The sequence below is a fragment of the Mobula birostris genome, chromosome 3 (genome assembly GCF_030028105.1).
Source record: "Mobula birostris isolate sMobBir1 chromosome 3, sMobBir1.hap1, whole genome shotgun sequence".
NCBI classification, from domain to species: domain Eukaryota; kingdom Metazoa; phylum Chordata; class Chondrichthyes; order Myliobatiformes; family Myliobatidae; genus Mobula; species Mobula birostris.
The window spans coordinates 193,880,004-193,906,351 of NC_092372.1; the positions used below are offsets into that span (position 1 = coordinate 193,880,004).

The 26,348-nt window shown below is 42.1% G+C and overlaps 1 protein-coding gene across 6 annotated transcripts in view; it reads right to left on the reverse strand.

Annotated features, from left to right (window-relative positions):
* The window catches only part of znf438 (zinc finger protein 438), a 266,265-nt gene that overhangs the window by 5,135 nt on the left and 234,782 nt on the right, over nt 1–26,348 (reverse strand). For all 6 annotated transcript variants that reach the window (XR_011885493.1, XM_072253956.1, XM_072253953.1 and 3 more), the window contains one exon: nt 1,519–2,496. Coding sequence is in view for 5 of the 6 variants with exons in the window: in XM_072253956.1 (XP_072110057.1) it covers nt 1,554–2,496 (943 nt within the window). In the remaining variant the exon portion in view is untranslated. The remainder of the gene's footprint in view (nt 1–1,518; nt 2,497–26,348) is intronic.

Consider the following 26,348-nt stretch of genomic DNA (forward strand, 5'->3'; position numbering starts at 1 on the left):
AGGAGATTTACCAGGATGCTGCCTATATTAGAGAGCATATCATACCAGGATAGGTTGACCGAGTTAGGGCTTTTTTCTTTGGAGCGAAGGAGGACGAAAGGAGACTTAATAGAACTGTACAAGATGATAAAAAATATTGATGGGAGTGGTCAGCTAGTGCCATTCTTCCCAGGGAAGAAACAGCAAACACCAGAGGCATAATGTTAAGGTGACAGGAGGAAAGTATAATGGGATGTCAAAGGTCGGATTTTGACACAGATAGCAGAGGGTATACAGAATGTGCTGCTAGGGGCAGTGATGCAAGCAGATACATTAGGGACATTTATGAAATTCTTGGATAGGCACATGGATGAAAGAAACATGGAGGTCTATGCAGAAGGAAGCATTACATTTCTCTTAGAATAGGTTAAAAGGTCAGCACAACATCAAGGCTGACAGACCTGCACTGTGCCATACTGTTCTATGTTCTATTTTAACCTGTGCATGAACTAAACAAGGTTGAGTGAATTTGCTTTGCTTTCAACTCCATATAAAATTAATTACTTATGAAAGTTGGTTGTGTGTCACTTCAATAGTTTGTTTTTCTTACTTGTTACTAAGTCTTCCGGAACTCTTACTTGAATTTGAATGCATACTTCAATCTTCCAATTTATTCATACAAAGATTTTGTAGAAACTATACACAAAGTACACATATCAACATCAAGCAAGGATAGAAACAAATCCAGCTGTGATATTCCTAGAGCAAAATGATTGGTTGCAGTCACATTTGGGCTTAAACTCCAAAAGCTGCAACTGCCCACTTCATATTATACCTCCTTGCAAGGAGTGGGAAGGGAGGGGGAGGACTGAAGGAGAAAGAAAAATACTGCATTCAATGAAATATATCAATGAAACTGATAGGATAAATACTTCTTCATTTTCTGGACTCTTGGGGCACAGTTCCAACAAGGACACTACGAATGTAGTGTTGACTGACCATTTAGAACTGAGAAATAAAACATGATTTTTGCTTTCATGGCCACTAGGAGGAGACAACAGTGAGGGCCTTCTTGATGCCTCCAATAACAAAAGGAAGTACCACACTCTTTCATTTTACATGAATGTGTACATTTTAAAGTCAGGATATAAGATTTATACTTTAAATCTTGATTAAGATATTCAATTATGTTAACCAAGTAAACCATATGTCCTGCTGCTTTTATAAGTTGAGTTCCAAACAATTTATGATTGTCACCACCCAAGAAGCTCCATTTGTATCTATAAAACAATTAAACACTTTGCATAACTTGTTGACCTAATTCTTTCCAAATCATTCCCTTTTTCTTTTTAAGTTTGTACTATTTCCTATACTACATTTTATAGGATCCCAGGACAGTTTAATTCTTTGAAAACCTTTGCACAGTCTGATCACGTTTCTCCATTATGATACCTGGATATGCAAGCATAGTATATACTCCGCACTAACATTTGTGATTAATATATCATGTATCATGGTTCATGAAGGTTACAAACTCACCTTAGAGGTTCTGTCATTCCAGCAGCACGTGAATTTCAACCACAATGTTTAGATGAGGTACAGAACACTTGAGCTTCAAGACCCTTAACAGTTAATGGGGACTTCAGAAGGCACTTTGGGCACTGATGTTCAACGTCCCCTTGATGAAAAACAACCTCTTCACTGCTGCTGCTTCTGCAAGTTGTGCAGAAAAAGGTCTTCGAACAAAATGGACATGTTAACTGGGAAGAATCAAGAGACTTCTCGGTTCCGCCAATGCAATTGCTCAAATGTACCTTACACTGGTCTACAATCCTTCTCTCTTCATGGAGATCACAAAAGGACGTAGCATCTGTAATGTGTCTGCAAAAAGGTTCAGTGCTGACAGCACTGTGCTCTGATGAAATCTCAGTCTGTTCCTCATCAATTCTGCAATGATCAATTAAGGAATTAAAGATGGTCCATAGAACAGTGGGATCTTGGCACTTATGATAACTTTGCCAGTGCCTGAAAATTTCAGACTTGCTCCCATATTTCTGTTTGCATAAGATACAATTAAATCCAACATTTGTAAAAAATTGTAGTTTCTTAACCTCAGGAACTGTGCTCGAGTCTGCAGCATCTAACTGGAGCTGTTCTTTATAATGCAAGACCATATGCTTCTTCAACTTAAAGCAAGAGTGGAACGCTTCTTCACAAATACCACACTTTACCACGTTCTTCTTCTCGCCAAATTGCTTCCAATAGTTTGCTGCATGCTTGAAAAGCTCTCGTTCTGTTTCCGCACTAGAGTAAATAGGAAACCCACTGATGCATCTGCTTTTCTCTTTCACTGATCCTTCTTCCACCCTCAGCTGCAGCTCTTCCTCATGAACACACAGCAGGTGAAGTTTCATATCAATGAAAGTGGGGGTAACAATCTGGCAGCGGGCACATTTTATCTGCAGGGCACCTGGGACAGCTACTTCAGCTCCTGATTGCTCACCTTCAGCTTGCTTTCTGAAAAGACAAAATTACAGCAAAGCTAAAATATTTAACAAATCAACCTTGGGAAATTAACAACTTGTTGCTGCATCTTGGGAAGTACAATGCCAGAAATAACAGTTTTTAACATAAACACACACACACAACTACTGAAGGAACTCAACAAGTCAGGCAGCATCTGTGGAGGGAAATAAAGAGTTGACACTTTGGGCCAAGTTCTATGATGAGTTTTACAGGTGGACTGATAAGTATAATCCATCCAGCCTTGGTCTCCAGTCACTGGTGCTTAATACAGTAGCACTATCTGACACCAATTGTAATCACTTTGTCTCATATGGCCACAGTGAAATAAATGGGACAACACTGTGTGACCTGGAATACAAACAGTAACAATGCACATGTATTTAGTGCTAATAATCAAAAAGACTTCCCACCTGGGAAGCAAATATCATCTGCTAATGATCCTTCTGCCCTTACTTCAATGATTACCAATATATTGTGAAAGATGAATGAAGTCCGAGAAAATTGATTAACTTTGAATCTAGGATGGTAACATTTAAAATAAATTTTCACAAGAACACAAGAAAATAGGAGCAGGAATAGGCCCCTCGGCACCTCAAACTTGCCCTACTAGGCAACAGAATCATGGTCGTAGAGAATCATCCATGGCGCTAATCTGAAGCTAGTACCACTTGCCCATATTTGGCTTATATCACTCTAAACCTCTCTTACCAGGAAACTTATAATTGTTCCCATGTTCAATGTTATAATTGTAACTATTTCATCCACTTCTTGTAGCTCATTCCATAAATGCACCACCATCTGTGTTAAGAAGTTACCCCTTTCACCTCTCAATTTAAACCTATGCCCTCCAGTTTTTTAGTTCCTCAGGAAAAAAGCCATGCTGCATTCATCTTCTCTATACCACTGACGCCATAAGAATATCCCTCAACCTCCTACATTCCAAAAATAAATTCCTAACCTACCCTATAACTTAGTTCCTCGAGTCCTGGCAGCCACCTCATAAATCTAAGGAATAAGACACAGGAGCAGAATTGGGCCATTTGGCCCATCGAGTCTACTCTACTATTCAACCATCCCTGATTTATTATTCCTCTCAACCCCATTCTCCTACCTTCTGCCCAAAATCTTGGAAGCTCTTGCTAATCAAGAATTTATCAACCTCTATTTTAAATATACCAAACATCTTGGCCTCTACAGCTGTCAGTGGCAATGAATTCCATAGATTCACCAGCTTCTGGCTAACAAAATTTTCCCTCGTATCTCTATTATTTCTAGGTTAATGATGTTGTTCCTGTAATAGGGCTACCAAAAATGTACAAATACTCCAAGTGCAGTCTCACCAGTATCTTGTATAACTGCAATGTAATGTTTGAACTTAATATTGAATGCTCTGGCTGATGGAAAATCAATGTGCTAAACACTTCTTCACCATCCTGTCATCTGTGATGCTACTTTCAGGGAACCAAGTCCCAGAAAATACCCCAGGGCCTGATCATTCACTGTATAAGTCCTACCCTGATCTGACTTCCCAAAACCCAACTTGGATAAACTGAAAGCCAATTAAAAATTCTCAGCCCACTTATCTTGCGGATCAAGATCCCACTATATTTTTTGATTAACAATCATCAGTGATCAGTCGAAGCAAGCAGCTGAAGAAGAGAGTGGAAGAATTCGGGTAGAAAAAGTCATTTTTTTTTCTTAAACACTGCTCGGGGAGAAGGGTCTGCACTGCGCAGGCGCGTGACGTAGCGCGCCAAGGTTTAAAAAGCAGACCACCATATACAGCGGCCATCGTCGGAGTGGACTGAGTCAGAGTGGGACAGCCTTGGCTCAACAGGCTTCGGCGAGAACAGGCAGAGGCCAGGGTAGGTTCTGGTAAGTTTTTTATTCAGATTGTCTAGCGTAGAGAGAATGTCAGGCAGGATGTTGGAATGCTCCTCTTGCAGGATGTGGGAAGTCAGGGAGCCCTCCGGTGTCCCTGATAACGACACCTGCAAGAAGTGCATCCAGCTGCAGCTCCTGACAAACCGCGTTAGGGAACTGGAGCAGGAGCTGGATGACCTGTGGGTCATTCAGGAGAATGAGTAGATTATAGATAGTAGCTACAGGGAGGTAGTTACGCCAAGGGAGCAGAGCACAGGAAATTGGGTCACTGTCAGGCGAGGGAAGAGGAAAGGGCAGGCAGAGCAGGATTCCCCTGTGGCCATTCCCCTCAACAACAAGTATACCGCATTGGATACTGTTGGGGGGGATGACTTACCTGGGACAAGCTGCAGTAGCCGGATCTCTGGCACTGAGTCTGGCTCTGCAGTGCAGAAGGGAGGGGGGAAAAAGAGGAGAGCGGCAGTGATAGCGGTAGTTAGAGGTGCAGATAGAAGGTTCTGTGGTCGTGACAGAGAATCCAGGATGGTTTGTTGCTTCCTGGGTGCCAAGGTCAAGGATGCCTCTGATCGCTTGCATGACATTCTGAAGTGGGAGGGTGATCAGCCAGATGTCGTGGTGCACATCGGTACCAATGACATAGCAAGGAAGAGTGAGGAGGTCCTGGAGGGTGAGTATAGAGAGCTTGGTAGGAAGTTGAAAAGCAGGACCTCGAGGGTGGTAATCTCAGGATTGCTACCTGTGCTATTTGTCAGTGAGGGTAGGAATAGGATGCTCTGGAGGATGAACAAGTGGCTGAGGAACTGGTGTAGGGAGCAGGGTTTCAGATTTCAGGATAATTGGGACCTCTTCTGGGGCAGGTGGGACACGTACAAGAGAGACCGGTTACACTTGAACTACAGGGGGACTAATATCCTTTCAGGGAGGTTTGTTAGTGCTATTGGGGAGGCTTTAAACTAGATTTGCAGGGGGATGGGAACCAGAGTACCAGAGCTGACAGTGTGGCTGGGGTGAAAATAAATGGTGTTAAAAGTTCAAGCAAATCCGCTAATAGAAAGGTTGTGAGTGGTGGTAAAAATCTTCTGAGGTGTATATATTTCAATGCTAGGAGTATTGCGGGGAAGGCGGATGAGTTGAGGGCGTGGATTGACACATGGAATTATGACGTTATAGCAATTAGTGAAACTTGGCTACAGGAGGGGCAGGACTGGCAGCTTAATATTCCAGGGTTCCGATGTTTCAGATGTGATCGAGGCAGAGGAATGAAAGGTGGGGGAGTAGCATTGCTTGTTGGGGAAAATATTACAGCAGTGCTCAGGCCGGACAGATTAAAGGGCTTGTCTACTGAGTCCTTATGGGTGGAGCTGAGAAACAGGAAAGGTATGGCCACATTAGTGGGATTGTATTACAGACCACCCAATAGCCAACGAGAATTGGAAGAGCAAATATGCAGAGAGATAGCAGGTAACTGCAGGAAACATAAAGTTGTGGTGGTAGGGGATTTTAATTTTCCATATATTGATTGGGTCTCCCATACTGTTAGGGGTCTAGATGGTTTAGAGTTTGTAAAATGTGTTCAGGAAAGTTTTCTAAATCAATATATAGAGGGACCAACTAGAGGGGATGCAATATTGGATCTCCTGTTAGGAAACGAGTTAGGACAAGGGACGGAAGTCTGTGTAGGGGAGCACTTTGGTTCCAGTGATCATAACACCATTAGTTTCAACTTGATCATGGACAAGGATAGATCTGGTCCTAGGGTTGAGGTTCTTAACTGGAAGAAGGCCAAATTTGAAGAAATGAGAAAGGATTTAAAAAGCGTGGATTGGGACAGGTTGTTCTCTGGCAAGGATGTGATCGGTATGTGGGAAGCCTTCAAAGTAGAAATTTTGAGAGTGCAGAATTTCTATGTTCCTGTCAGGATTAAAGGCAAAGTGAATAGGAATAAGGAACCTTGGTTCTCAAGGGATATTGCAACTCTGATAAAGAAGAAGAGGGAGTTGTATGACATGTATAGGAAGCAGGGAGTAAATAAGGTGCTTGAGAAGTATAAGAAGTGCAAGAAAATACTTAAGAAAGAAATCAGGAGGGCTAAAAGAAGACATGAGGTTGCCTTGGCAGTCAAAGTGAAGGATAATCCAAAGCGCTTTTACAGGTATATTAAGAGCAAAAGGATTGTAAGGGATAAAATTGGTCCTCTTGAAGATCAGAGTGGTCAGCTATGTGCGGAACCAAATGAAATGGGGGGGATCTTAAATAGGTTTTTTGCGTCCGTATTTACTAAGGAAGCTGGCATGAAGTCTATGGAATTAAGGGAAACAAGTAGTGAGATCATGGAAACTGTACAGATCGAAAAGGAGGAGGTCCTTGCTGTCTTGAGGAAAATTAAAGTGGATAAATCCCCAGGACCTGACAGGGTGTTCCCTCGGACCTTGAAGGAGACTAGTGTTGAAATTGCAGGGGCCCTGGCAGAAATATTTAAAATGTTGCTGTCTACAGGTGAGGTGCCAGAGGATTGGAGAGTGGCTCATATTGTTCCGTTGTTTAAAAAAGGATTGAAAAGTAATCTGGGAAATTATAGGCCGGTAAGTTTAACGTCGGTAGTAGGTAAGTTATTGGAGGGAGTACTAAGAGACAGAATCTACAAGCATTTGGATAGACAGGGACTTATTAGGGAGAGTCAACATGGCTTTGTGCGTGGTAGGTCATGTTTGACCAATCTACTGGAGTTTTTCGAGGAGGTTACCAGGAAAGTAGATGAAGGGAAGGCAGTGGATATTGTCTACATGGACTTCAGTAAGGCCTTTGACAAGGTCCCGCATGGGAGGTTAGTTAGGAAAGTTCAGTCGCTAGGTATACATGGAGAGGTGGTAAATTGGATTAGACATTGGCTTAATGGAAGAAGCCAAAGAGTGGTGGTAGAGAATTGCTTCTCTGAGTGGAGGCCTGTGACTAGTGGTGTGCCACAGGGATCAGTGCTGGGTCCATTGTTATTTGTCATCTATATCAATGATCTGGATGATAATGTGGTAAATTGGATCGGCAAATTTGCTGATGATACAAAGATTGGACATGTAGTAGACAGTGAGGAAGGTTTTCAGAGCCTGCAGAGGGACTTGGACCAGCTGGAAAAATGGGCTGAAAAATGGCAGATGGAGTTTAATACAGACAAGTGTGAGGTATTGCATGTTGGAAGGACAAACCAAGGTAGAACATACAGGGTTAATGGTAAGGCACTGAGGAGTGCAGTGGAACAGAGGGATCTGGGAATACAGATACAAAATTCCCTAAAAGTCACAGGTAGATAGGGTCGTAAAGAGAGCTTTTGGTACATTGGCCTTTATTAATCGAAGTATTGAGTATAAGAGCTGGAATGTTATGATGAGGTTGTATAAGGCATTGGTGAGGCCAAATCTGGAGTATTGTGTTCAGTTTTGGTCACCAAATTACAGGAAGAATATAAATAAGGTTGAAAGAGTGCAGAGAAGATTTACAAGGATGTTGCCGGGACTTGAGAAACTGAGTTACAGAGAAAGGTTGAATAGGTTAGGACTTTATTCCCTGGAGCGTAGAAGAATGAGGGGAGATTTGATAGAGGTATATAAAATTATGATGGGTATTGATAGAGTGAATGCAAGCAGGCTTTTTCCACTGAGGCAAGGGGAGAAAAAAACCAGAGGACAAGGGTTAAGGGTGAGGAAGGAAAAGTTTAAAGGGAACATTAGGGGGGGCTTCTTCACACAGAGAGTGGTGGGAGTATGGAATGAGCTACCAGACGAGGTGGTAAATGTGGGATCTTTTTTAACATTTAAGAATAAATTGGACAGATAAATGGATGGGAGGTGTATGGAGGGATATGGTCCGTGTGCAGGTCAGTGGGACTAGGCAGAAAATGGTTCGGCACAGCCAAGAAGGGCCAAAAGGCCTGTTTCTGTGCTGTAGTTTCTATGGTTCTATGGATCTAACAGATTCAACTTCTTAGATAATCATTTCATCCGAAGAGTTAGTCTAGGGAATTGACTGTGGACAGCCTCTAGCAAGTATAATCACAATTATATAATGGGACAAAAACTGAACATGTGTGGCCTCACGAATAGTACAATTCAACATGCAAAAGTGATGAAACATACATTTCTTACATGAAGAAATATCTATAGCATCTTAATAAATTTGAACTATGCAGAAGTACAGGAAAAGACGGTGTGTCATTCGATATGTGTTAACAGGTTGGAAAACAAAATGAAGCCCTGCTGCAATCGTTGTCGATTCAGTGGGCTCTTTATGATATTAACTTACTTCTCTACAAGCTTATTCGCTTGAATTCAGCCTCTAAATAGGAAGCTTGCACATTTGGCTATAGGATGGGTGGTTGTCAGTTTGCTTGGAAGGGGAGGAGTTCTACTAAATTCGCTGGCAAGCTGAAGGAAACATGCCAACATGTGTTGTTCAGTCTCAGCAAGCACAGTATCCATGTCCTCCTCCAGAGAAACTCTACCAAGAAAAACAAAGGCCTGCAAGTGTCTGGATTACTTCATGATCTCAAATCCAACAAGTGTCCTTATATTGACTTGCATAAAAAATTTGAACTGGAAGAAAATGTTATGACATTGTACCTAATGCAATTATTCTAGACTAGTATTTGAGCAAGTAGTTTAAAATGTTTTACTGTTGAATGGGTTTTCTCCTTTCTTTCTCCAGCTGCCAGCTCAACTCAGCTGTAAACGAGTTTCATTCGCCAGTAAACCTCCTGGTTCTACACTGCTTTCCGCCCAGAAACATCACAGGGTCACAGAATAAAAGCCCGAGAGTACATATTAATAGCACAATCATTAAAGGTGAAGAAAAGCTGATCTGACGTTTTATTTCCACAGCACATGCACGGTGAGTAATGCGACACATTTCCTAATATGGTGTCCAACTATTCGTTACCTAATAAAACCACGAGTTACACTCTCCAACGCCCTAATCACAGGTTTGATAATCCTTTTCAAAAACTTGCAGCAATGAAGAAACATTGAACAATGCAGCACTTAGATTAAATAATCAACAGTGGAAAAGCTAATCCATCAGAAAAGCAACCTTCAAGACAATTTTACCGTTGAGAAATTCAAACATTCTGAAGAGGAATTAACTGTTCACTATCAGGACTAAATTGCGTTCATAAAGCAATTCATCTTTACAGTACTTCACATGAAAGAGAGGAATTAGGGTGAGGGAAGTGTTTTAACAGGAATTCAAAGGCACTTCTTTTGAGGAGCTTCTGCATTGGAAGCTGGAGTAAATAATTTAGGATAAACCTAATAGATAGCAGAGGTATTTAGTTGAAGAATTTCCCTCAAATAGAACACAGAACAGTACAGCCCATAATATCGTGCTGAATTAATCAAGCTAAAGGGTACTAAAGGAGGTGGCTCTGGAAATTGCGGATGCATTGGTGATCATTTTCCAATGTTCCTGATTCAGGATCAGTTCCTGAGGATTGGCGAATGGCTAATGTTATCCCACTTTTTAAGAAAGGAGGGAGGGAGAAAACAGAGAACTATTGCCCTGTTAGCCTAACATCAGTAGTGGGGAAGATGCTAGAGTCCATTATTAAAGATGAAATAGCGGCATATCTTGATAGCAGTGATAGGATTGGGCCGAGCCAGCATGGATTTACCAAGGGCAAATCATGCTTGACTAATCTATTGGAGTTTTTCGAGGATGTAACCAGGAAGATAGATGTGGGAGATCCAGTGGATGTGGTGTACCTTGACTTTCAGAAGGCATTTGATAAGGTACCACATAGGAGATTGGTGGGTAAAATCAGAGCTCATGCATTGGGGGGGAAGGATATTGACATGGATAGAAAACTGGTTGGCAGATAGAAAGCAAAGGGTAGCAGTGAATGGGTGTTTCTCAGAATGGCTGGTGATGACTAGTGGGGTGCCACAGGGCTCGGTATTGGGACCACAGCTGTTTACAATTTACGTCAATAATTTAGAGGAAGGCATTGTGAATAACATCAGCAAGTTTGCTGATGATACTAAGCTGGGTGGCAGTGTGACATGTGATGAGGATGTTGGGAGAATTCAAGGTGACTTGGATAGGCTGGGTGAGTGGGCAGAAACTTTGCAGATGGCGTTTAATATGAATAAGTGTGAGATTATTCACTTTGGGAGCAAGAACAGGAAGGCAGATTGTTATCTGAACGGTGTGGAGTCAGGTAAGGGAGAAATACAAAGAGATCTGGGAGTACTTGTTCATCAGTCTCTGAAGGTGAATGAGCAAGTGCAGCAGGCAGTGAAGAAGGCTAATGGAATGTTGGCCTTTATTACAAAGGGAATTGAGTACAAGAGCAAGGAAATCCTTTTGCATTTGTACAGGGCCCTGGTGAGACCACACCTGGAGTATTGTGTGCAGTTTTGGTCTCCAGGGTTAAGGAAGGACATCCTGGCTGTGGAGGAGGTGCAGCATAGGTTCACTAGGTTAATTCCTGGGATGTCCGGACTGTGTTACACAGAGAGGTTAGAGAGACTGGGCTTGTATACGCTGGAATTAAGGAGATTGAGGGGGGATCTGATTGAGACATATAAGATTATTAAGGGATTGGACAAGATAGAGGCAGGAAATATGTTCCAGATGCTGGGAGAGTCCAGTACCAGAGGGCATGGTCTAAGAATAAGGGGTAGGTCATTTAGGACAGAGTTGAAGAGGAACTTCTTCTCCCAGAGAGTTGTGGAGGTGTGGAACGCGCTGCCTCAGAAGGCAGTGGAGGCCAATTCTCTGGATACTTTCAAGAAGGAGCTAGATAGGTATCTTATGGATAGGGGAATCAAGGGTTATGGGGACAAGGCAGGAACCGGGTATTGATAGTAGATGATCAGCCATGATCTCAGAATGGCGGTGCAGGCTCGAAGGGCCGTATGGTCTACTTCTGCACCTATTGTCTAATGACAGCTAATCCCGACCACCTGCACATGGTCCATATCCCTCAATTCTCTGCATCTTCACATGCCTATCTAAGTGCCTCTTAAATACCTCTATTGTATCTGCCTCCACTGTGTGTGAAAAAAATCTGTCCTACACATCTCCATTGAACTTCCCTCCCACCCCTCAACCATCCACCACCCACCACTCACCTTAAATGCTAGACTTTTCAACCCTGGGAAAATAGACTGGCTGTTTACTCTATCTATGCCTCTCATAATTTTATAAGTGTTATCAGGTCTCCCCTCAGTTTCCATTATTCCAGAGAAAACAACCCTTGTTTCCTTGTTTGCATAACCACTTCTAACAGCACATGCCCTCTAAATCCAGCAGCAACCTGGTAAAAATCACCATTGCCTCCACATCTTTCCTAGAATGGGGCAACCAGAATTGATGCAATTCTCCAGAGGCGCCCTGACCAGAGTTTTACAAGGCTGCAACATAACCTCCTGATAGCTGAACCCAATGCCTCGACTAATAAAGGCAAACATACCATATGCTTTCTTTACTATCTTACCAACTTGTGCAGCCACTTTCTGGGAACTTGGATCCCCAAAATCCCCCTGCACATCAACCAGTTAAGGATCCTGCACACGCGCATGCTATATTGGTGTTGGAAGCATGGCAACACTTGTGGGCTTCCCCTTGGATTGTGTTGGTCATTGACGCAAATGATGCATTTTGCTAAATGTCTCGATGCTTCAATGTACATGTGACAAACAAAGCTAATCTTATTTCTTTATTTAAATTTCCCATTGTAGGCTTTACATTCGATCTCCCAATGTGCAAAAACCCAGATTAAGCTCCAACTGCCATGCCACTGTCCACATTTGCAACTGGTCTATACCCTGCTGTATCCTTTGACAATCTTCTAAAATTATCAATGACTATCCAAGCTGCTACCAGTCTGTGTTAACTGCAGATGGATGCATGAATAAGAAATGACACTCAGTCAGATTAAACAAGAGCTTGGCTAGGAAATACCTCTGGAGAAGATTTCATTCAGAACTGGATGAGTCTGTGGAGTCTGAGCAGATTGATTCTTCAGTATAACTGGGCAATGCCCTTAACAGTCTTCTGCAAAGTGAGCATGTAGTGTGACTAACGGGATTAATACAAGCTGGCAAAAACCTAGTTCATCCCTATTAAAAGAATGGGAAATTTGGAATCACTGAAGAATTGGTAACCAAATGTCATTTAGTTTCAGTGATGACACTGAGGAGAAAGCAGCACTCAGCCCAGATGATGCCACAGACATAATATTTAGAGACCAAATATAAAAAAATGAAGATGAGACTCCTAATCCATCCAAACAAATCATGGAGGGGGAAAAAAGGGATTTCAAGAATTACATAACTGCATGGGTCAACAATATTTGTACTGTTTGTGCAGTGGGTATAAAGTTACTTCACAAAATATGAGTCACAATTAGAGGAGAGATTGGGATGGATTTTAGAGTCTAAAGGATTTACAATACTAAGGCCAAAGAATGGGACCCTGTTCACTTACCAAACCAAGCCCAAACAGGATTTCAGAGGCAGTGTGTTAGGATGTATCAGGAGTGGAGAAGGCAGAAGCAACGCTAGAATGAGATATGGATGGAGAGTTAGTAGCCAAGATTATATGACTGTCAGTTGAAAATAATGATCAACACTACTGTAGTCACCAAAGAAGAATAGCCCTTAACTCAGCAGTGGAGTTATTGGGGCACCGTCATGACGGTGTTTCCGTAGAAAGCTATTCTTGTTTTTCCGAGGCCATGTTGCTAGCTCGACGCTCAACCCGACTTGGATTCGAACTTGGGAACCTTCGCTCCAGAGTCCGGCGCTGATATTATTGCGCCACCAAGCGGGACAGTCACTGAAGAGGTAGCAGAGAATTTGGTCATACTAAGCTACTGGTTCACTAATAGAGGAAACTTTGAGACCTTAATGTAGCTTAGAAATCAAGATTCTCAACAAGAACCTGAAAGAAGTTTAAACATAGAATTACAACAGAAAATGCTGGAAATGTCTGGCAGGTCAGGTAGTTAGAAAAACAGATTGTATGTTTCAGGTCAAAGGCCTTTCATCAGCTCTGGCCTTCCGAGTTCTTCCAACATTTTGTTTTTATTTCAAATTTCTACCATGTGCTGTTCTTTGATTTTGATTTTGGGTAATGGTAGACTGAAAGTGAAAATCTAATAGTTAAATCGCAGTCATTACAACTTCTCGCTTCCACATTTTTAATGCATTTGTTACTGTAATATTTCAAGTTTCCAGCCACCACACCACCCTTACCCTCCCTATAGACATGGTGCAGCACTGAATACAGCTGCTTTTGCAAGCTCCATTTAGGGCGATCATGGCTGATCCTCAAACATAACTCCACTTACGCTTGAAATTCAAATATCTATCAATTGCTGCTTTGAATTTATAATTGAACATTCAGTCCTGCAGGGTCGAGAATACCAGCACTGTGAGTCAAGGCATTTTTCACCTCAGTTCTAAGCAGCCAATCCTCAATTTTCAGACCTCTGTGGCCACCAGCTAAATGTTGCAACTTTATAGTTTGCATGTTTAGATTCAATCATAAATACTGGCAATGAAATTAATATATGAGGCAAAATTGCCATAATATAGAGTGCAGAGTGAACACTATATCTCCTGTTATCAACCCTTCAGCCAAGGTTATACTTGCTTGTGAATCCTAAACTGCCTTTTCAGCAAATCGACTAATATCTAACTTCACTTGAAATGGATCCTTGGGCTTGTAGGGGAAATTACCATCCTATTTTTCATTTCTTCACACTAATGGAATTTGTAATATTTTACCAGCCTCTCCTGTTTCCATTCAGAATAGTCCACCCACCATCAGCTATTCACGTAATCTTTCTCTCTCAAGACATTAACTTTTATTATGTTTCTTCCTACAGTCATATTGAAATATCTCTGCCATCTCACCGTCTCCTGTTTTTTCTTTAAGTTGCAAGTAATTTCACCCACGTCTTCTCTTTAATTTTGTTTTTCCTTGCTAAACCACTTATTTTTGCAGTTGTAATGTACAACTGCAATTAAAATTTTAAGTTATTTCTTTACCCTAGACGCTCACATACTTCCACATACTTCGTTATTTTCATATCTTGAATCCTCATCCACATTCCCAACAGGAATGTTGGCTAACTGTTAAATCTATCATTAATTAAAAATGAACTGTTGTGCTAATGGAGAAAATTTTAATCTTATTATTCATCTACTCATACCAATGGATTGTGTGTCATTTATCAGCCTCTCCTGTTTCCATGCAGATAATAGTCCAACCACCATCTGAGTTATTTGTGTATTCTTCACCTCTTTAAATGTTATTATATTCCTTCGCTCAGTCATAATGAAATCTTTTCCGTATCACTATCTGCTATTTTCTTGTTAAATAGAGTAGTGAGCAGCTTTTCTCGCATCTTCTCATTTTTTTTTGGTTTTCATTACCATGTGGTTATTTTTCCAGTTCTAATGAATGACTGCAACATTTTTTATTGATTCTTTAGCAACGCACACAAAGTGCTGGAGGAAATCAGCAGGAAAGGCATCATCTATGGAAATAAATAAGCAGTCGCTGTTTCAGGCTGAGATTCTTCTTCAGGACTGGAAAGGAAGGGGGAAGAAGCCAGATTAACAAGGTTGGGGGGGCTGGGGTGAGGGGAGCACAAGCTAGGTGTTAGGTGAAGGCAGGTGGGTGGAGGAGGTGGATGAAGTATGACACTGGAAGGTAATAAATGGAGAAGGACTCCAATAGAAGAGGAGAGTGGATCATGGGAGAAAGCAAAGGATGAACGTAACCAGGTAAGGTGATATGCAGGTGAAGAGAAAGGGTAAGAGGCCAGATTGGGGAAATGAAGAAGATGGAAGGAGAAGAGGGAAAAATTGCCATGTTGGAGAAACTGATGTTTATATCATCAGGATGGGGGGGGGGGTGTATCTAGACAGAATATGAGGTGTTACTCTTCCAACCTGGTAGTGGCCTCATTGTGGCGAAAGAGGAGCCGTGGAGTGACATGTTGGATCGGGAATGGGGATAGGAATTGAAATGGGACCAGCAGGAAATTTCACTTCTTACGGATGGAGCCAAGGTGCTCGACAAAACCGTCCCCCAATCTACGTAGGGTCTTACCAAACTAGAGGAGGCCACACCGGGAGCACCAGATACAGTAGATTACCGCAATACATTCGGACGTGAAGTGTTGCCTCACCTGGAAGAACTATTTGAGGCCCTGAATGAAGGTGAAGGAGGAGGAAGAGAACAGGCAGGTATAGTACTTCTGCCAAAGGCCAGGAAGAAGATTAAGAGGGAGGAACAAATGAATAAGGGAACCATGGAGACAGCGATCCCTGAAGAAGTCGGAGAGTGGAGGGGAGGTAAATATGTATTTGGTGGTAGGGTCCCATAGGGGATGGCAGAAGTTGTGGAGAATGCTGTGCTGGGTGTGGAGGTCCATAGGGTGGTAGGTGAGGACAACAGGAATCCTATCCCTGTTAAGTCAGCGGGAAGGTGGAGTGAGTACAGATGTCTGGGAAATGGAGGGGATGCGAGTGAGGGCAGCATCAATGGAGGAGGGAGGGAATGCCTATTCTTGGAAGAATATCATTACATAATCATAACACCACTACATAATGGACTGGTTGGGCACAGGAGTACATTCAGCCAGGGACTCATTCCACCGAGATGCAACACAGAGCGTCATAGGAAGTCATTCCTGCCTGTGGCCATCAAACTTTACAACTCCTCCCTTGGAGGGTCAGACACCCTGAGCCAATAGGGTGGTCCTGGATTTATTTCCTGGCATAATTTACATATTACTATTTAACTATTTATGGTTTCATTACTATTTAATTATTTATGGTGCAACTATAATGAAAACCAATCCCCCCCCCAGATCAATAAAGTATGACTATGACTATCATCTCTGATGTCCTGGAAAAGAAAGCCTCATCCTGGGAGATTAAGGAAATGAGAAAAGGGAACGAGCATTTTTTTTTTAAATTGGAGACTGTTACAGGAATCGGTAGGCTTATAAAAGACAGTTTGTCTCCAGTGATGGAGACAGAGAGATTGAGAAAGGGGAAAGGGGAAAGGGGAGAACAAAGTGAATGTAAAGGCAGGGAGGAAGTAGGAGACAAGTTGATGAAATTTACAAGCTCAGCATGGGTGCATGAAGCACCAATCCAATCATCAATATAGTGCAGGAAGAGTTGGGGAACCTTACCTGGGAACGCTTGGAAAATGGCCTGTTCCATATAGCCAATGAAAAGAAAGGCATAGCTGAGGTTAATGCAGGAGCCCATGGCTACACCTTGAGTTTGGAGAAAGCGGGAGGAGAGCCAAAAGAGAAATTGTTGAGGGCGAGGACCTGTTCCACCAAATAGAGGAGGGTGGTGATGGAGGGGAATTGGTCACGTCTTTTGTTAAGAAAGATAGGAAAGTCTTAAGGCCTTCTTGATGGGGGATAGAAGTGTACAGGGATTTTTCCATGGTGAAAATGAGTCAGTCAGGGTCAGGGAATTGAAAGCTATTGAAGAGATCGAGAGCATGTTAAGTGTCATGGATATAGGTGGGAAGGGACTGAACTAAGGAAGGTAAGATGGAGCCAAGGTATGCGGACACAAGTTCAGTTGAGCAGGAGCAGGCAGAAACAGTGGGCTTATCTGGACAGTTAGGTTGTGTATCTTGGATAGGAGGTAGAAACAAGCAGTGCAGGGTAAGGGAACCGTGTTTGATGGCCATGGATGGGAGATCTCCAGAGTTGGTGAGGTTGGTGATGGTATCGGAGACAATTTTCTGATGGTCCTGAGTGGGGTCCTCTTCAAGGGGTAAGTAAGAGGCGGTGTTGAGATTTTCCGCCTGGCCTCAGCAAGACAGACTTCAGTCCGCCACACTACAACAGCACCCCCTTTGTCTGTGGGTTTGATAGTGAGATTGGGATTGATGTGGAGAATGTGGAGGGCAGTGCTTTCAGAGGGGGCAAGGTTCGAAAAGGAGAGAGGAGTGCTGAAGTCGAGCCAAATAATGTTTCGTTGGCAATTAAAGATGAAAAGACATAGGGCAAGCAGAGTCCTAGAGTGGGGTGTCTAAGAAGAGGAGGAGGGTTGGACATGGGAGAAGGGGTCATCAGTGCAGAGTGGGGAATTCTGCCAACACAGTGGGGTTAGAAACAGGGATGTCAGAAGCAAGAAGAGCTTCTTGTTGTGGTGGGCACAGGACTCCCTGAGGTGTGGGCGAAAAGTTAAGGCCCTTGCTGAAAATGGAACATTCCACCTCAGGGAAAAGGTCAGAGAGAATGGTGAAGACATGGCAGGGATTAAGAACTGGGATCAAGGAGGGATGAGAATTGAGGGCATTAGAGGAGAAGGGAGGGTTGGGTGTTCAGGGAAATTAGGGTGGGGGGGGGGGGAGATGGAGCCTCAGAGGACCCAAGAGGTGATGGGGAGCCTGAGAATCCCAGAGTTCCAGTGCAGTGGTGGTGGTGAGGGGGAGGGGAGACCAGTGACCCAGCAGCAGTAAAAAAGGTCTCAACCTGGAGGTTGCTGCGGCTGGAGTTGAAGCTGGAGCAGGAGCAATCTGAACGCATCTTGGGCCTTTGGAATCAAAGTTGGCGATGGTGGGATATGCGGTCTGGAGGCAGCCAGGGCCATTGGAACTGGAGGGAGGAGATAGCAGGATCGGAGATGTCTCTGCATTCCACAGGGATCGCTTCCTCTGTGATTCCCTTGTCCATCCTTCCCCACAAATGTCCCTCCTGGCACTTATCTCTGCAAGCAGCATAAATGCTGCAAGCCTGCCCATTCTCCTCCTAACTCAACACTATTCAGGGCTCCAAACAGTCCTTCCAGGTGAGGCAACACTTCACATGCAAATCTGCTGGGGTCGTCTATTGTGTCCAGTGCACACGGTGTCACCTCATCTACATTGGTGAGTCCCGACATGAATTGGGGGAACACTTTGTCAAGCAACTCAGCTCCATCCACAAAAAGCGGAATTTCCCGGTGGCCAAACATCTCAATTGCTATCCCTGTTTCTGTTCCAGCATCTCAGTCCATGGCCTCCTCTTCTGCCACGATGAGGCCGCTCTCAGGAATATCTCATATTCCGTCTAGGTTACCTCCAACCTGACGGCGTGAACATTAATTCCTCCAACTTTTGGTAATCTTTTCCTCTCCCCCCTTCCCTCTTCTTCATTTCCCTGCTCTGACCTCTCACCTCTTCTCATTTGCTCATTACCTCCCCCAGGTCTCCCCCACCCCCCCAAACTTACCTTTCTCTCATGATCCATCCACTCTCCTCTCCTATCAGAATACTTCTCCAGCCCTTTGCCTTTTCCACATCACCTCCTAGATTCTGACTTCATTCCCCACCTACCTAGCTGCACGTATCACCTTCTAGCTTGTCCTCCTCTCTGTTCCCCACTTTCTTTACTGGCTTCTTTCCTTTTGCAAGAAGCCATTAAGTACAATATCTTGAATTTATCTCTCTGCCATTTGGAAACACTTATTTCATTGTTACATGGTGGATTGTGGGTCTAGAATTACATGGTAAATGTACGTACAAATCAATATCATAATGCTCGAAGTATTATCCTACCTACTCCAATTCACTCTACAATTGTTGGTGGAGTTACTAATTTTTTTCAACCTGCAACCAGTAAGGACAATAAACAGGATACTGGAAGAAATCAGTGGATCAAGCAGCATCTATAGAGGCAAAAAGAGTAGATCACTGTTTCAAATCACGACTGCAAGCTGCTTCACCTGCTGAGTTGTTCAAGCATTCTGTTTTATGTTCAAGGTTGGAGCATTTGTAATCCCTTTCAGCTTCATACTAAAAGACAACGCTTTCAACTAAGGCTTTAATTCAATATTGAGGAAACCATATTATTATAAGCCAACAATTATAACAGCCAGAAGATTTCTAAATAGTAACTCTTAATACCACACAAATTAAAGCAAGAGTAAGGTGAGATTTCTGAAAGCAATAGTTTTCAAATATTTGGGATTTTCTGCTTGTTATTCCTTTAAAGAATTCCAACAGATTTGTCAGACAAGATTTTCCCTTGAGAAAACCTTGCTGACTATTGCCTATTTTATCATGTGCCTCCAAGTAGTCCAAAACCACATCCTTAACAATCACCTTCTACATCTTCCCAACCACTGAGGTCAGACTAACTGGCCTATAATTTCCTTTCTTCTGCATCACTCCCTTCTTGACGAGTGGAGTGACATTTGTAATTTTCTAGTCTTCCAGAAGCATTTCAAAATCTGATGATTCTTGAATTATCATTACAAATACCTCCACAATCTCTTCAGCATCCTCTTTCAGAATCCTGGGGTGTACACCATCTGGTCCAGGTGACTTATCTACCTTCAGTACTTTCAGTTTCCCAAGAAACTTCTCCCTAGCAATGTTAATTTCACACACTTTATGACCCACACCTGGAACTTCCACCATACACCAGGAGGAGGAGAAGATGGCGACACGACACAGCACGTGCTGCCTCTCCGGTGAATGATATCTGTAATCTGTCAAGTAAAGGACCATGTACAATTCTGATTTGATGGAGAGAGGCGTGAGAGTACGGAGGAACATCTGGAGAAACTACTGAAATGCCCGGTTTGCTGCCGCAGCTACTGTGTGGTAATTGGAATCTCCAGAACAGAAGGCCCCGAATCCTCGGCTTTACTTGTTTCGGTGGCCGGGGCTAGGTCGAAGGTGCTCAGCAGAGGATGGTGCTCGGGAGGCTGTATCAGAGGGGTTGGTTGGAGGCTCGAAGTTTTCGGATGGACGGATTCGGTGTCGGCTGTGGTCGGCTGCTTCCAAGGCATCGACAGTTGTCAGTGCCTTGGAGGTTTGTGGCAGGGAGTTTCTCCCTTTTGCCGCCTGCTATCGGGGACTCAGGAGTCGATCGGGACTTGAGACTTTTTTTTTACCGTGCCCATGGTCTGTTCTTTATCAAATTATGGTACTGTTTTGCACTGCTGTAACTATATGTTATAATTATGTGGTTCCGTCAGTGTTAGCCTTTGGTTTGTCCTGTTTTCTGTGATATCACTCTGGAGGAACATTGTTTCATTTCTTAATGCATGTATGCATTTCTAAATGACAATAAAAGAGGACTGAGTGTTCTCATAATCTAATACTACTAATATCTTCTACCGTGAACACTGATGCAAAATACTTATCCAGTTCGTCCGCCATTTCTTTGTCCCTCATTATTATCTCTTCAGCATTGTTTTCCGGTGGTCTGACATCTACACTTGCCTTTCTTCTACACTTTCTGAAAAAACTTTTGGTTTAATATCATTGGTTAGCTTACTTTCATATTCCATCTTTACTTTCTTAATGATTTTTTTAGTTACCTTCTGTTGGTACTTGAATGCTTCCCAATTCTCTAACTTCTCACTAATTTTTTGCTTTATTATGTGCCCTCTCTTTGTCTTTTATGTTGGCTTTGACTTCTTTTGATAGCCATGGTTGTGTCATTTTTCCTTTAGAATACTTCTTCCTCTTTGGGATGTATATCTTGTGCCTTCCAAATTGCTTCCAGAAATTCCAGTGATAGCTGCTCTGACGTCATCCCTGCCAGTGTTCTTTTCCAATCAACTCTGGCCAACTCATCTCTCATGCCTCTGTAATTACATCTGACTTTAGCTTCTTCTTCTCAAAATTCACAGTGACCACATCTCCCCAGCTGTGGCATGCATGTTTCTTTTCACGAGGCCTGTTTTGTTCATGTTTTGGTAGAGTTTGATCTTGGAGAGATCCCAAACTGGGATTTTTAAATAAACCCCATTTAGACTTACAGATTATGGATGCTGCTTTTGTCACCTGAGTACACAAAATGCTGAACTACATACAAGAAGTTTAGAAAGTGGTGTCATGCAACTAGAGTTAAGAGCTTCCACTTGGCAGCCATACAAAACCAATGCCAAAGTCTAATGTGAGCAAAATTTAAAAAAAACTAATTCCACATCTGAAAAATCTGCCACATAACAAGCTTATATTATTGTTGCTGTAAGATCTGTTAATTTTTTGATGCTTTTGTTGTGAGATGGCTATATTTTGAAAAGACTTTCTTTTGAAAGGAAAGGACTTGCAATCTTAAGATTATAAGGCAAGAGATTTAGCACTAAGAGAAGAAATATCTTTGATCAAAGGGCAGTGAACCTGGGTAATTTACTACCTCAGAGCTGTCAACAAAATAGATGTATTTTTAAATCCCATAAACATTATTGGTATGAGGGGAAAGAATGGGGAAAACAGGGTTAATATAGATAATGACTCATTATTGATCAATCCAACTGGTGGAGTAGGCTAAAGGTGCAAATACCCCAAATACTCCTATTTTAAACACAAGAGATTCTGCAGATGCTGGAAATGCAGAGCAACACACATCAAATGCTGGAGGAACTCAGCAGGTCAGGCAGCAGCTATGGAGAGAAATAAAGAGTCGATGCTTCGGGGCAAATCCCTTCATCAGGACTGGAAAGGAAGGTGTGAAGAAGCCAGAATACGAAGATGGGAGGAGGTGAAGCAGTACAAGCTGGCAAGTGATAGGTAAAGTAAGGTGGATGGGTGAGAACGTGTGAGAGGGGGCTAGGAAGTGCGAAGCTGGGAGGTGATAGGTGGAAGATGTAAAGGGCAGAAGGAGGAGGAATCAGATAGGCGAGTGGATCATGGAAGAAAGGGAAGGAGGTGGGGCACTGGAGGCAGGTGATAGGCAGGTGAGAAGAGAAGGGGCAAGGGGGGAGCCATAGAGGAGAATGGAAAAAGACAGAAGAGAGGGGGAAGGCAGAAATCGATGTTCATGCTGTCAGATTGGAGGCTACCCAGACTGAACGAGGTGTAGCTCCTCCGACCTGAAAGTGACCTCAACATGGTAGTAGAGGAGGCTGTTTCCTTGACTTAAAATGAATACATTTTTCAACTCTCTGCAGAGCCAAGATTACACATGCCTAAACCTCTTTGGGCCAAACAATGCCGTTTTAATCACTGACAAAATAAAAATACTTCACATTTCTTCTTTCTTCATTGATCAGTTTCTCAACAATGCTGAAATACATGAAATGGAGGTACAATTGAATATGTACTATTCTGTCATGGATGATCTCCAACAGGAAGCAACTGGAGTTAAAAAAGCATAGATGGATCTAGTCATTAGTGTGACTATATTATGTTGACAAGCAGAAAAAGTTTGCCAAAACTTTACAATTCTCCTCACATTATTCACCTCAAGTCACAAGGTATTTCTTTCAAATTATAAAAATGCGAGGTTTAGTTTGGCACTGATGCTCCTAATATTTTCTTTAATATAATCACTGGGCTTCACTGGCTGAGCCAGAATTTAAATGCCCATTCCTGGTTAAGAAGGTGGTGGTAAGATGCTTTCTTGAACTGCTGCAGATACTTCTTAATGAAGCAGGCAGACTTTAGGTGCCTCTCTTTGAAGAACTACAAATCAAAATGAATTCTTGGATGAAACTAACATTAGAAGTACAAATAAGGCTAAAAATCCTACTTGTTTTAACTAGTCAGATGAACATTTAGGACATAATATGTTCAGTCAATGGAAAAGTTTCATAATTAAGGATGTAAGTGCATGGTAAAAAATAAATATGATTTTCTTTCCATTTACTTTCTCCAGAAAGTAAATTATGTTACCAGTTTTTGTCAACTGAAATTGAGGGTGTTTAAAGCAGACATTTGCTCCCATGAAGATGTAAGGAACAGTCAATTATAGGGCCAATAAATATCATTACCCGGTGAATATATCTAGAAAACATTCAGTCAAGTAAAAATGACACCAGACTTGGTTGTGATTCTCCTAAGACGGAATAGCTGTTAGCAATCAACATCTTACCCATGATCTCTTTTAGACTTCCTTCTGTCAAGCTATTACAGTCGAAGACAAGGACTGAGAGGACGGGTAACAGCTTCTCCCACCCCACCATGCTATGAGACATCTGAACACCCTGCTACCACCCAGTACACATTATTTATGACAGAGATCATAGCATTATATAGTTGTATATTTAACTATATGATAATATTATTTTAGATGCTGTATGGGATACTTGTACTGTGTTTTGCACCTCGCTCCCAGATGAACATTGTTTCGTTTAGCTGTATACATGTATACATTTGAATAACAATAAACTTGAATTTGAAGTTGAATTTACACAAGATTTAGGGTATTGTTGGCAAAACCAGTAAACTTACACTCAAGGGTTTTTTCCTTTTATGACCCAATGTGGGACCCCCAGTAACGGCAAATACAAAGCAGGGAAACTTGCAAAACATGCAGTTAGTGTTAACCTGAGTTTTTTGTGTAGAAGCTGCCACATCAAAAAGTTTCATAAGGATAACCTATATGATTGTCATTAAAACTACACTCCTGAATTTGAAGTATTAGTGTCTTACTTAAGACCAAACATGTTCTTTGAAATGGTACCAAAAGGTCAGAGTTGGATTTTAGTGGTTATATTCTGTTCACACATTTAGTAACCACAAATGAACAACTATTTGAAGCCAATTTTAAACAAAGGACATTCATATAAAGGGCCCGGCTCAACTTACCAATCAAATAGCACCATCCGTTCACACATTTTATTCAAAGATATACTTTATTTTCAAGATCCCTTTATGATGAATCTTACATGAACAGAGTTGTTTCTTTTATCCATTTGCTTACTGTGTTGGCTTGGTGTCTCATCTTATCTCACTGCCTCTGCTGGCAAATGTCTTCTTCAGCTACTAATTCTCCAGATTCTAAAAGTAGGGAAAGGGCTGGCAGGTTGCAGATTCTCTGGGCTTGAACTAGTCATATAAAGTCAGAGAATCACAGCACAGAAACAAGCCCTCAAGCCCATCTAGTCCACACTGAATTGTTATTCTGCCTGGTCCCATCGAACTGCATCTGGACCATAGCCCACCATACCCTCCCCACCCATGTACATATCTAAACATCTCTTAAATGTTGATATTGAACCTGCATCCATCACTTCCTCTGGCAGCTCATTCCACACTCGCACCACTGAGTGAAGAATGAAGTCCTATCCTATTAAACCTTTCTCTACAAGTCACATCGGCAAGTCGTGAAACTATAAAACTATAAAACTCTGGTTAGGCCACACTTGGAGTACTGTCCAGTTCTGGTCACCTCACTATAGGAAGGATGTGGAAGCATTGGAAAGGGTACAGAGGAGATTTACCAGGATGCTGCCTGGTTTAGAGAGTATGCATTATGATCAGAGATTAAGAGAGCTAGGGCTTTACTCTTTGGAGAGGAGGAGGATGAGAGGAGACATGATAGAGGTGTACAAGATAATAAGAGGAATAGATAGAGTGGATAGCCAGCGCTTCTTCCCCAGGGCACCACTGCTCAATACAAGAGGACATGGCCTTAGGGTAAGGGGGGGAAGTTCAAGGGGGTATTAGAGGAAGGTTTTTTACTCAGAGAGTGGTTGGTGCGTGGAATGCACTGCCTGAGTCAGTGGTGGAGGCAGATACGCTAGCGAAGTTTAAGAGACTACTAGACAGGTATATGGAGGAATCTAAGGTGGGGGCTTATATGGGAGGCAGGATTTGAGGGTCGGCACAACATTGTGGGCCGAAGGGCCTGTACTGTGCTGTACTATTCTATGTTCTAAGTCCCAGCAATATCCTTGTAAATTTTCTCTGTCCTCTTTCAATCTTATTGATATTTTTCCTGTGGGTAGACGAGTAGAACTAGATGCAATATCCAGATCTGGTCCCACCAACATCTTATACAACATCAACAAAAATCCCAATTCCTGAACTCAATTGTTTGATATATGAAGGCCAAAATGTTAAAAGATGCTTTACCGATTGTGAAGCCACTCTCAAGGAACTACAGATCTATACTTCCAGATCCCTCTGCTCTACTACACTCCTCAGTGCCCTACTGTTCACTGTGCAAATCCTACCCAGCTTTGACCTCAAAGTGCAACACCTTACATTTGCCTGTATTAAATTTCATCTAACATTTTTCAACCCTTTTTTCCAGCTGGTCAAGATCGTGCTGCAAGCTTTGATAACCTTCATCACTGTCTACTACATCCCCAAACTTGCTATCATCCACAAATTTGCTGAAACAGTTTAATATATTATCATCCAGATTGTTAATACAGACAATTATCAAATCCAATTTACTACGTCATCCTGAAAGCCAAGTGACTAAAATTTCTTGACCAGCCTCATATGCAGGAGTTTGTCAAATGCCTTGCTGAAGTCCATGTAGAAAAGAGCCACTGCTTGTCTTTCATCAACTTTCCTGGTAACCTCCTCAAATTAAGTGTGTTAAAAATCACACTTAAAAGACTGCTTTTTTCCCCCCTTGTGGGCTTTCAGCATTCATCTCTTCATACGATAACCCCTTTTCTGTCCAGTGCCCAATATACTCAGAAATGAAATAAGTCTAAAGAGCAGTAAGTAATCAGATAATCAATTGTGACATCATTTTCTTAAACGGATAAAATAAAGTTAAAAGTCAGTATTTCTCAAATTTTCTATTTATGAGATCAAAGAGCACACCCAGTGATCAAGATGATTCACCTTCAAATTTTCTTTCCAGCTCAGTTGGGAAATATTCTGTCTCCGCTGAGACTTCAGAAATAGCTTGGGTGAGCTTAAGAACTTCTACTGCAGGCAACCTGCATCTCAAACCCACATCCTGTTTCAACACTAAGACATTACATTAATTACCTTACTGGACAAACAATAACATCCCAATTTTCAAAACCTGCAACTCATTTTTTATCAGTGATATTATCTATGCTGAAGAGATATGGGAGGATAAGCTAATTTAAGCAGGGTCTTTTTGGTGAATAAAAGTATGCATTTAACACCCACGTGTGCACTTTCCAGTGAATAACTTTCACCGCTGCTTGAGTCAAAACTAGGCAATTCATTAGAATTTCAACCTATGACTCTTTACATCTATGTGATTC